The following is a 12,283-nucleotide window of genomic DNA, read 5'->3' on the forward strand; positions in this document are numbered from 1 at the left end:
TGGGGGAGTTTTTCCTTATCCGCTGCGAGGGTCATAAGGACAGAGGGATGTCGTATGCTGTAAAGCCCTGTGAGGCAAATTGTGATTTGTGATATCGGGCTTTATAAATAAAATTGAAATTGAAATTAAACAGCATATTCCCTTTGGATATTCCAAATTCTGCCTTTTATCCAAATGTAGCATTTTCTGATGAAGACATAGGGTATGCTCCTATTATTCAGGCTTCGGGAGCATTCTTTGAACATACATACATTTCATACATACATACAATTTCAGGAAATGCATCTCAATTAGGGTTTCTACCACAGCTTACAACACACAGCCTCTTGCCTGTTTATGGTCAGCTCTGTGCGTTGTCATGGATGTGTGGTACACACACCAACTAGCCAAAGGTTTGCAAAGCTGGGGTAGAAAATCCCACATTTCTGGTCAGAAGGAGAAACTTTTTAAGAAGGTGGTTGAAGGAATGAAAGAGGGTGACTGGATTTGAATGGTTAAACAAGTCTGCCACCAGTGGGAAAACTTTGAAAAAACCTTATTTTGATGCAAAGAAGCAAAATGACACGAGCAGCTTTGGCTGCACTACTGTTCTATATTGTGATGTGATAAAGGACATGTAAGAACACTTTAAGTGAGATATGCATGGCTGAATGTAAGTGTAAATATTTATGGAATATTTATTTTTAAAAGCTATGTAAACAGCTTTGTCAGAATATTGTCTTTTTCAGAATAAGGGCAAAAAACAGAATATTTTGTGCATGTTGATGTAGTCATTCAGTGTTGCAGCACCTGAATTGATATTTCCGTTATCAAGTGTCTTCTATGACACATTGAAACACTTTTGAGCATCAGTGGGTGAGTGTGTCAGACTGTGTCTCATAAACTGTGAGTGATGTGATTGCTGTTGAGACGCATACCTTGATTTCATCAATCTCATCTGGAACGATCTTGTAGGCTGCTATGACTCCTCCTAGCCTGCAGGAGGTGACAAAGATAGATTAAGTGGAATGTCAGTGTGCATGCATGTGTGTGTGCAGTGCATAGACTATGTGTGTAGACTCACAGTGAGGGATCATGGACCAGGTCCTTCAGGTTGACTCCACTCCTGTCCTCAGCCAAGTTCTTGAAACAGCTGTCACTGACTGAAGAACAGACAAGTTCAGGTTACAGGACAGAACACCTCTGACAAGATGAATCAAATTAAACCAATCACAGATACACTGCTTGTCCACTATAAGAGTGGAACCTCAGTTGTTACTAATTATTTACATTTTGATGGAAGTTCACACATGTACACTTAATTAATGTTATTGCCCAGAATTTTAACTGGGGATGTTTGAAACTCAGTGTCTTATTACCATTTCAATGGCCTGGAACGTGATTGTGTCAGTTTTCCAACGAAAATTGGAAAGTCTACAAACAGCAGATCCATACTCATCAATGGTTGATATATTTATTTTAAAAATTATTTTTAAAATTATGAATTGCTATAGTAAAAACTTGAAATTGTCTAGATTCATTTAGAGGAAATGTGTAGACTAAAGCCTTCTTCACAGGGGTATCACCACCACGGGACCTCATGTGATTGAGAAATTAACCCCCCATGTCTGTGTTTTAAGCTGAACATTTGCACCTGATGAGCAAAGTCTGTATTTTAATCAGATTTACTGACATCCCCTTGGTATGCGCAGTCATTTGTAAACCCACTCAACACAACACAGGAACAGGACACAGCACTACTACCTGTGACGTACGGCATTAACCTCCTTTTCTTTTAAATGTGGGTTAAACAAATAGAACCAACTCTGCCACACATTATCCATCTCATAATCTCTCAAGATGTCATTCTTCTGGTGGATTTAAGCTTGCTCCTTTTGTGAACAGGTCTCTATATTGTGTAGTGAGATGAGCCTCCTGCACCCAAAATGCTTACAAATCTTTCATTTGTTATCGCCAACGCAGCCTCCATAACTCTTAATCAGGAAAGAAAGAAAACAAATAAACTAAATACAACTCCAAAACACCAAGATGCCAATTTGCATGGGACTAGTACTATCATCACTAATATATTCATATGGTAGGTAATTTTATGGATTTTTATTTGACAAATTAAGGATTATGGCAGATTCGCAGTGGATTAAGATCAGAGACAACCCCCACAATTAGGGTTGTCATGAGAACCAATACTTCGGTACCAAGTCGATGCCAACACGCAAAAAATACGTCGGTACTTGTTTTTTTCGGTACCGTAAGTACCGGATACAACTTTGCCCTCAGCGGGCTGTGTCCATTCCTGTCGGAATTGACGATGGCAGTATACACGCGTCAGTCTGTGCCGAGGATGAGCGCCAAAGAAGAACGCCTGTTGTCCATCATCTTTGCTAAAAACAATGGCTTCTACAAGTGCTAGAGCTTAGATCGGGCCCAAAAAATCCAGCCCGACCCCACCCGAATCCGTGCATGTTCTTTCTGAGCCCGGCCCGGCCCATCCCTTTAGCTGTAATTATGAGCCCGAGCCCGGTTTAAGCCCGACATTTTTTTTAAGGATACGAACATGGACATTGAAGGCTGACTCATGTCTTTCTTCCCATGGCAAGCCTTCGTCGAGGTCAGACACCCTGACTTGTATAAAGAATTCAAGGTGAGTGAGTTTCAGGTTTTTTGTTTTTTTTTAATCGTGGTATCGAATGAGAATTGTGGAAATTCACTGGTACTGGTATCGACTACTGAAATTCTGGTATTGTGACAAGCCTACCTGCAATACCAGTCCTGTGCGGATGGAGCTTACCACCCGGGCCATGATGATAAAGGCATTACTGTAATAACATGGTTATGTGACGCAACCATGGTAATGAGGTCATCATGTTTTTTTTGTGTTTTGTGGGGTTTTTTTATCGATATGATACAGTCATTTAAAAATGTGCAACTTTGGCTCTAATGCAGCCCCTCTGTCTGCTGTCACCATTCTGTAGCCTCGTTCAATGTCCCGCCCACAGCACTATCTGATTGGTTACACATCATGAGTAATAGACTATCAACACTGAAGGCTACTATGCCAATGACGGCAAAGACGGACAGCCGAAATATATGGGGCACAGATGCTATGCATCACATAGGCGGAATCTGAGCAGGTTTTTATTTTTTACCTATTATACTCCGTCTTAGTTTTGCTAAGTGATAGTACAGTTGATTATGTGGGATTAGGCAGCCCATATTAACTGGCACTACTGATTAATTAACTGGATTGTTTTAACACCAGAATGCATTGATTTGATTGATTTATTTTAATGTGAAATGCAAAAACACACGCAACTTTGTTCTGCTGTGTCGCATTGCCTCTGATACAACAATGTATTCATTTCATTCACTTTACACATTACACGTAACACATCATACCAATTTTTTACACAGTTCTATTAGGGCTGGGCGATAAATCGATTTTATCAATTAATTAGAATTTGTAGTTTAGGTCTTTGATGAAAATCGAGTTTCTCTTTAACTTTCTATGTAGTTTTTACAGCAGGACACTAAGAGCTTTCATCAAGCACTCAATGGGGCTGTGGGAAACGACTCTGGAGGCCAACTCAAAGCCAACTGCACAACTTACGTTCAAGTGCTGCATATACCAAGGTGGGGGCAGCAGTAGCTCAGTCGTAGGGAGTCGCAAGTCATAGGGACTTGGGTTGGGAACTGGAGGGTCGCTGGTTCAAGTCCCTGTCCGGACCAAATATGGAGCGTGGACTGGTGGCTGGAGAGGTGCCAGTTCACCTCCTGGGCACCGAACCCCCCAACCACTCGGGGCGCCTGACCAAGGCAGCCCCCTCACTCTGACATCTCTCCACTTTGTGCATGCATAGGTCCTGTTTGTCCATGTGTGTGTCTTTCGGACCTGTGTGTTAATGACAAAAAAGAGTGAAAAAATGGAATTTCCCTTCAGGGGGATTAAAGTATATAAAATAAAAAAATAAATAAAAAAGTGATGCACTGTCCCCGCTACTGTTCTGCATAGGCCTGAACACCTCAGCCAACTCAACACAAAGAGTAGCTACAGATACCGGTTCCAAAGTGGAGCAACCATCAGTCATCTCCTATACATGGATGACATCAAGCTGTATGCCGGGAGTGAGCGAGACATCGACTCACTGATCCACCTCACCAGGATCGACAGCAATGACATCGGAATGTCATTCAGACTAGACAAGTGCGGTCGATGGTGTCAAAGAGAGGGAAGATGATCAGAACCAAGGGGGTTGGACTACTAGTAGGCAGCGCTGAAGATGTTCAGGACAGCTACAAATACCTTGGGGTTCTGCAGGCAAACGGGAACCTTGAGGAGGCTGCAAGGAAGTCAGCCAAAGCCAAATACCTATATAGAGGAAGGCAGGTCCTGAAAAGTCAACTGAACGGAAAGAACAATGTCCGAACCATCAACAGATATGCTTTGCCAGTCATAAGACACTCTGCTGGTATAATAAGTTGGCCAAAGGAGGTGATAGAGGCCACTGATATCAAGACAAGGAAGCTTCTCACAATGCATGGAGGGTTTCATCCCAAGTCCAGCACCCTGAGACTGTACACTACACTAAACGTGGCAAGGGGGGCTGGTGAGTGTCAGAGCCACTGTCTAGGACAAAACAATCAAGATCCAGGAATACATCAGGAAGATGGCCCTCAAAGATGAGCTGCCAAGTGAATACCTCAGGCAGCAGAAACCTGAGAATGCAGAAGAGGAGGATGAACCATCATGGAGGGACAAGCCCCTGCACAGCATGTACCACCTACAGATCAAAGAAGTGGCCGACATCAAGAAATCCTACTACTGGCTGGAAAAGGCTGGACTGAAAGACAGCACAGAAGAACTAATCATGGCAGCACAGGAACAGGCATTTAGTACACGATCAATAGAAGCAGGGGTCTACCAGGACTCCAGGTGCAGGCTGTGCAAAGATGGTCCTGTGACAGTTCAGCACATAATAGCAGGGTGTAAGATGCAGGCAGGAACAGCGTACATGGAACACTAAGTGGCTTGCACAGTGTACAAGAACATCTGCACTGAATATGGGCTGGAAGATCCAAGGTCAGAATGGAAGACATCCTCTAATGTGGTCGAGAATGACCGAGCTAAGATCCTGTGGGACTTCCAGATAGAGTTGGGCGATCTTGTCCATGTCCTATCGTCCTATCGCCATCTAGTGAAATCGCCGATGAACGATGTCATCGTCATTCTCCTGACATTGTGTTGTTTGGTTTATTTACCGCTCTGTGACATGCACGTTAGTGTCGAGCGGGCGGGGCATTGATCTCGCATCCCTCCCCCGACCCTCCGCTCTCTCACTAAGGGGCCGTTTATACGACAATGATTTCAGTAAAAACGGAAAAGTCTGTCCTTTATACGACAATGATTTCAGTAAAAACGGAAAAGTCTGTCCTTTGTGTTTTAAAAAACTTCTGTGTTAATATGACGACGTTATTGAAACGATCCCCGTTCACACGGAGCCGCAAAATCTACTGGAAATGCTGTAGTATGCACGCCAGGCCAATGGGTGGCAGTGTAAATTTGCAAAGCAACCCCACGGCATAACGCCATGCGCCTGCGCTGAAGCGCCTTCCTCTCCAATGCTGTGATTACAAACCAAAACAAAGAAGACACAATGGCGAAAGCATGCACAGATAACTTTGTCTGGATGGACGACGAGGTGGAGTTGCTACAGTAACAGATCTACACTTCACTTCAAATCAACAGGGTGAGCAGCACAAACAGAGCTCAGCATTGTTGTTGTGACGGTCGGCATGCCTAGTGACTGGAACTGTAATGCGCATGTGCGAAAAGTCTCCGTTTTCAGAGGAACTGCATATTACACGTTTACATGACAACGGAGACGCTGCCGTTTCCAAAACATTGCACTCTGGAACCCGTTTTCAAGTCGTTGCGTTTTCAGGCACCCAAAACGCCGCTGTCGTGTAAACGATCGGCCAAAACGCAACTAAAGTTTACTGTTTTCAGTTGAAATCGTTGTCGTCTAAACGGGGCCTAAGCAGCCTCCCTCTGTCTCCTCTCACTCAGCCTCGATCTTGTCAGCATGCGCCACACACGCATCGACACAATGGGGGAATTTTTATATGTATAATTTCTTATTTTAATCAATATTGACATGGAATTTTGAAAAGCTAGCCACATTTTGCAGAACATGAATCTAAGTGACTGAGCTAACTTCTGGCCAGAAAACCCAAGCTGTCTAAAAGTCAACATTAAACACATAAGTATTAGAATTAGTTCAGTGCTAGATATTACACTTGATTACATTTCAGGACTTTTGTAGCAACTGCAGACATTTTGCTGCCTGTCATTACAGTCCCTTGACACATGAACAGGAAAACAAACCTGATTGTGAAACCTTGGTAAACTTTGGTTCAAGGGCACAAATAGAGATCATCCAGGCTATCAACTTTGGTATTTAGGTGAAAGTGAGTATGTTCTCAAACGTGTCATTTTCCTCTATATCAAATTGAAACCAGAGACACCATGAAATGGGGATCCTAACTAATCTTTAAAGTTTCATATGCTTGTCTTACTACATATATTTTCATTGGGGGCTTTGCAGATTATATATAGCTATAAATCCTATTGTTTACATTGTTTTATAGTCACATACCTCTGTTTCAAATAATATCAAAAGTACCACAGCATAAACATGCTGATAAAGTAGCTCTGGATGCTCTCCAAGAAGGTAGGAGAGGATCAGAACAGGCATTGGAAATTTTCGGTATCGACACGTAGTTAAAAATAGAGTCAATGTGGTCACTTGGCAGGGAGAGTGAATAGAGGAATCCACCTAAACCAAACCTGGACAACTTTTCAAAACATTAAAATTTCACTCTCTGTAAATGGATAGTGCTTTGAAATGCAGAACCGAAGCTCAGTGAGTCAACGGAGCGGCAGACTTTAAAGGAAAGGCCTCTTGTATGTCATGTCAATTTTCGTTTTCTTTTTTTATTTATTTTTTCTGAGAAATTAACCAGTTGATTGACATCCCGAAGTATTTAATTTAAAATGTGATATGGGTGTGTTCCGGGTGAGGGCATCAGCAGTAGGAGTGGTAGGAAGGAGGACAACATTCGTTTTAAGTTATGGATTGCTGCATCGTGGCTGGAGTGACCCAATTGCAAGATAGTCTCTAGTTCAATATTTTTTCATTGTCAACATGAAAAGACCAACACCAACAATGTTTTAGTCCTTCATGAAGTACTTTCCAATGTCCAGCTCTAGTTTTTGCCTCTCACAAAATACCATTACTTTAAGCTTAAAGGTATCTGTTTTTCAGAAAAAGTATCCCTCAATCTTTGAAATACCCAGAAGACTGTTTAACAAAAATTAATGGTGTTCTGAAGTTATTTTCAGACTCCTCAAAGACTCCTCTAACCTCTGGATAAAAAGTATTTGTTCTGCTGCATAACAAAAAAACATTTGGTAACCCTTGACACAATTTCAACTGTTAATTCGTGAACTAAACAAAGTCATATGTCCTTGTTCAATTTGTACAACACATACCAAGATTAAAACAATTTATTAGTTAGTCTATATGTTGTGAATTTCTATCAAATTTTCAAACAAAATAATGCATTTATATTTCCCTAGTGTCATGCTAAACAAGCAAGGAGATATAAAGATTGTCAAGTATTTATTTTTCAAAAAAACACAAAAAAAACTAATGACCATCTGTGATTCAAATGTAACTATAAACTGTCCTACATTAAAGGCACAAACTGGTGCTAGTTAGAACTAATTTGTCCCTACTGAAGATGTAAATATATATAATGTCCTGAAACATCTGAGCACTGTGGTTTTTCACAAATGCTACTCGGACAGGGAGAAATGTTGTTGGGGACTATTTTTGGCTGCGGATTAATAGACTGTGGTGCATTAATGAGTATTTTCAGCAACAGGAAGGTGTATGTGGGATTGAGTCAAGACAAGCGTGCATTCACTATAGCTGCAACCACATGCATGCATCCACACGTTTTGCACACACACAACCTCACAAACACTTGCAACTAGTCCAATGATGCCTCCCTGTGATAACAGGTTCATGAGTTATGGAAGGAGGAAAGTGGATGCGTCAGAATGGTGTAGAGATGGACCCCAAGAAGGCACCTTTGCAGTCCAATGCAATCTCTCCCCTGGCACTTACACCTAAAAAAATTTTAGCTCCCGGGTTTACTTCTGGGGTAAGTCACCCACTGATGTGTTGTCGTGTTTCTCCTGGTGGCCCCACCCATGACTCCTCACTTGGCTCATAGTCTTCACATTATAATAATGAAGGAGAGATTTTAAAATGGCTTTTCTCCGCTCAAGAGAAGTTTTATAAACTTACAATAACAGAGGGAGTCATAATTGACCTTTTTTGCAGTTTGAGGTGTCCTGTCAACAGTTTCACAGACATTTCTTTTGGCCAATAGGGAAAATGCTTTTTAGGCCGCAAGGGATTTCTTCATTGCAATACTGCAAGTGGCCACTGGCAAAAATGTAGTATGATATATCAGAATTTGGATACATACACATTGCTTGGTAGTACGATCAATTCAATGTTGGTTTGGGTCTTTTCATGGAATTTGTTGACAATACAAAAATATTGCATTTCTCCAGCTTTAATGTTTCTTAAAAGAGATTAAAATTTGGGGAGATTTGGGGCGCTGGTGGCTTAGTGGTAGAGCAGGCGCCCCATGTACAAGGCTGTTGCCGCAGCAACCCGGGTTCGACTCCAGACTGTGGCCCTTTGCTGCATGTCACTCCCTCTCTCTCTCTCCCCCTTCACGCTTGTCTGTTCTATACATTAAAGGCTAACCTAAATCTAGTGGCATGTAGCAGTGAGGATTGCAGATTGCAACCAGTTGAAACTTCTCCTGGCTTTTACTGAGAGCCCAATTATCTGTAGAGGTCTCCTTCTCTCCAAAATAAATGCACCAGGTGATTAAAACCAATAGATACATAGAATAAAGCATTTTCATGTTACAAATCAGTGTTTCTCCCATACCGTTTGTCGCATTGAAGATGGTCCACTAACCAAGCTCCTGCTGTTTCTCTGATAACTTAATATGTGCTCACCTACTTCCGATCAAGACACTCAAAAGGTTCTGTAAGTGAGCAGAGAGGTTTCCTTCCCTCCAAACAAATGGACCTTGAGATTTAAATCATTAAAATCACTGAATAAAGCACCTTTAAAAAAAAAAAATCAACGCTGTCGTAACAGAGGGGCCGACACAAAAACACAATGTTTGGTTTGTCCATTCTAGGCTACTGTACAAACATGGCAGCACAACTCGGCGAACTCCATGGATGAGGACCCGCTCCCTATGTAGATATAAAAGCTCATTCTTAAGTAACGAAAAAACAGCAAATCTTATTTTAGGTGATAACACACTAAAGAACACATTTTTTACATTATATTCCATTTCTGTCACTATATTCCCCTAAATCCTACACACTGGACCTTAAGTAGTTTCCCCTTTGGACACTACTTCCCACTCTGGCAAATCCATGGCCATTATTTGAAGTATTTTCAAAGGTATTTCAGTAAAATTTAGCACACCTTGTACAGTGTATAGCATTAATCTGGCTCCTTCTGCCCAGTAATCACAGGAGGAAAACCTCATCACTTTGTTTTCCCTAATGCTAATTGAACAATCAGTCTATGAGACTTTGTCTGGTAGATCAAACAGTTCTTAGGGACTGTTTGTTATTTATGAGAGGAGAGGGGGTGGTGCAAAATAGGAGAGGCACGTCAAGTAATTCTTTAAGCACTGGTAAGGGACTTATATTTTTTTTATTTTGGCTTAGGGGAGGGGCATACAAATTTAGATGGTTGTACTTTGTATTTATTTTGTGGACAGGCTTTGAAGGCATGTTTTCTTTAAAAATCGCCAAAATTACACCATTTATCATATCCAACAAACTATCCAAAAAATTTTGATCGCCGTTGGACACATCATGTGTAACACATGCGTCCATCAGAAGAAAAACTATAAAATATATGCAAAATATTTCATTTAGTGATATTTCATCCAAATTTATTCTATGTCTCCTTTAAAATTCGGCCAACAATAAACCATTTGCACAAACTAACCAGCAGCATGAGAAAAGTGAAAAAATTAGGCTTTTTTTTTTGTTACAACTCAAGGATTTTGTCTTCAACTTTTAACTGTCAAACATCAAGGGTAAGTTTTAAAAATCTAATTTATTGATGGTAGAGGGAGGGTGATGCATTTTCCCCAAATTACTCGGGAAGGCTCAAGGAAAATTGTCAGTAGCTTCAGGGTGGGTAAAAAAAAAGAAGTCACATCCCAGTCACCCCCTCCTCTGATAAGTAAAGAACAGTCCCCCATGTGTTCATTACCAATATTAATTCATATTTTCAACCTTTGCTGCATATATGTAACCTTAAGGCAAAATTTCTAAAACCCATATTTGACCCTAAACTTGACCTAACTCCTCAGTTAAAATGTCTACCCCATAGTAGGCTTGATGTGTAAACCAGACAAAACACATATTCCAACATACACACCACATGAATGGGTTGGGAACGTGTGTTAACATGTGACAGGAGGTTGTGGTTGTCAGCTGTATGGACAGCAGGGTTAGCTGCTTTTAGCCCAGATGCTAGCTCATCAAAACCACGACAGACTTCCCAGACAGCTGCTGGGGCGCATCCTCTTAGCATTATTCTCACGTCTCCCCCTGCCTTGGCAAGGAGGCAGCAGGGCTACTGGTGACTGGTGGCTGTCACACGACTGTATACTGGTCCCAGTCCTTCTCTGCACGACTCAGAGGCGAACATCAGCTGAGCTCATTAGAGAAGCTGCTAAAACAACCTGCACAACAGAATTCATTTCGCTTTGGTAATGCGCCTTGCCTTCTAAGTAGCTTTTAATAGCCACCAAACGTACGATTTATGATTAATAAATGTAGATTTCTGAGTTCAATTTTAAAAATCAACGACAGAGCCCAAAATAAATGGCCGTCAAAGGAACCATAAAAGAAATGTTCATGAAAAGCACAGTCAATAGCGGCCAACATATCGGATCTGCAAAGGGACATGAATAATGCAGCTGATGTAGGCTCGGTATCACTACATTGCTACAAAATATAACGTTCACTTGCGTCAAGGTGGCAACATGCAGCACCGCCAGATCGGAAGAAAGGTGCTTTTGCTTTCAAAATAAAAGCGCCAATCTCAGTTAAAAACTCATTCCAGCCCTTAGTCGCCAAGGAATAGACCCCTAATTTTGAAAGGCTTTGCTAGGCGTTCTTGCTCCTACTGTCTCACTTGACGCTGATTAAAATATCTCACTACAATGTCGTGTAGCTAACTAGTACAACACTGAATATGATAGCAAACCCTCACATGATAATATAAACGTTACAAACTTCAATATAGAGTCGCAAATAGCGTTGTTACAAAGCAAATTCCGCATCTGTCCGACCTGTGAAAATGCAGGCAGCTAACGCTGGAGCAATGACAGTCAACCAAACCGGTTAGCTTAGCATACTGGCTAACGGTAGCTAGCTCGGCAGCGAAGACAGCTCGCATCGTGACACAGACGTGCACAGGCAACCGACGGCAAAACGCCACACAGGTGCACAATGAGAAGCATTTTTTCGCATTTAATCACACAGTCTCCTTACCCGTCAGAATCCCTACTCGGGTCTGATGGTCGTGGTTGGTGAGCACCATCCCGTCCGCCGCCATGTTTACAACCTCTGTCTGCACTGAGCCGGCACATACATAGAAACAGTGTGGTGGTGTGCGGGTTGCTGCTGCACCTCTGGAGGACGACTCTGTATGTGTGTGAGCGTGCGTGTCCTTTGGTGTAAGTGTCCTCCAACTACTAAGTGAAGATTTGGGGCTACCTCAGAAAACACTGGGAAAAAATAGAATAGCAGGACTGGTACTTTGTGAAACCCCCAAATAAGAGTAAGGTGACCTATGTATGAAATATCTTACATTGGCTCAGTAGTGTCTGGTCAGTCATCAGTCAGTGCTCCATTTTGTACCAGATTTAGTCTATTTTGGTAGATTGAGGTGGGAAACTGTCGGGGCAAAAAGTGTCACATCCCCAGCAATAAAATCTTAATCACTATAAAAAAGAAAATGTTTAATGTCTAGTCATCTTTAAGTGTACATTTGGGCCTCTTAGCCACACATGCAGTGAAGAGGATATGCAGTGGCGGACTAAGGCTGTCTGAGGGGCAGGGACAAAGAAATAAAGGACACCAGCTGCATGTGGA

The 12,283-nt window shown here is 41.8% G+C and overlaps 1 protein-coding gene across 4 annotated transcripts in view; it reads right to left on the minus strand.

Moving 5' to 3' along the window:
- gphna (gephyrin a) overlaps positions 1 to 12,003 on the minus strand; it is a 43,041-nt gene extending 31,038 nt beyond the window's left edge. The window contains exons 1-3 of one of the 4 annotated variants that reach the window (XM_050062398.1): positions 11,681 to 12,003; positions 1,064 to 1,142; positions 918 to 975 (exon numbers count right to left, since the gene is read on the minus strand). In XM_050062398.1, coding sequence (XP_049918355.1) covers positions 918 to 975; positions 1,064 to 1,142; positions 11,681 to 11,744 — 201 coding nt within the window. In that variant the 5' untranslated portion in view covers positions 11,745 to 12,003. The remainder of the gene's footprint in view (positions 1 to 917; positions 976 to 1,063; positions 1,143 to 11,680) is intronic. The other 3 variants (XM_050062396.1, XM_050062399.1, XM_050062397.1) reach the window with 3 other exon arrangements.
- Positions 12,004 to 12,283: the final 280 nt, after the last annotated feature.

Source organism: Epinephelus moara, chromosome 14, assembly GCF_006386435.1.
Source record: "Epinephelus moara isolate mb chromosome 14, YSFRI_EMoa_1.0, whole genome shotgun sequence".
Taxonomy (NCBI): domain Eukaryota; kingdom Metazoa; phylum Chordata; class Actinopteri; order Perciformes; family Serranidae; genus Epinephelus; species Epinephelus moara.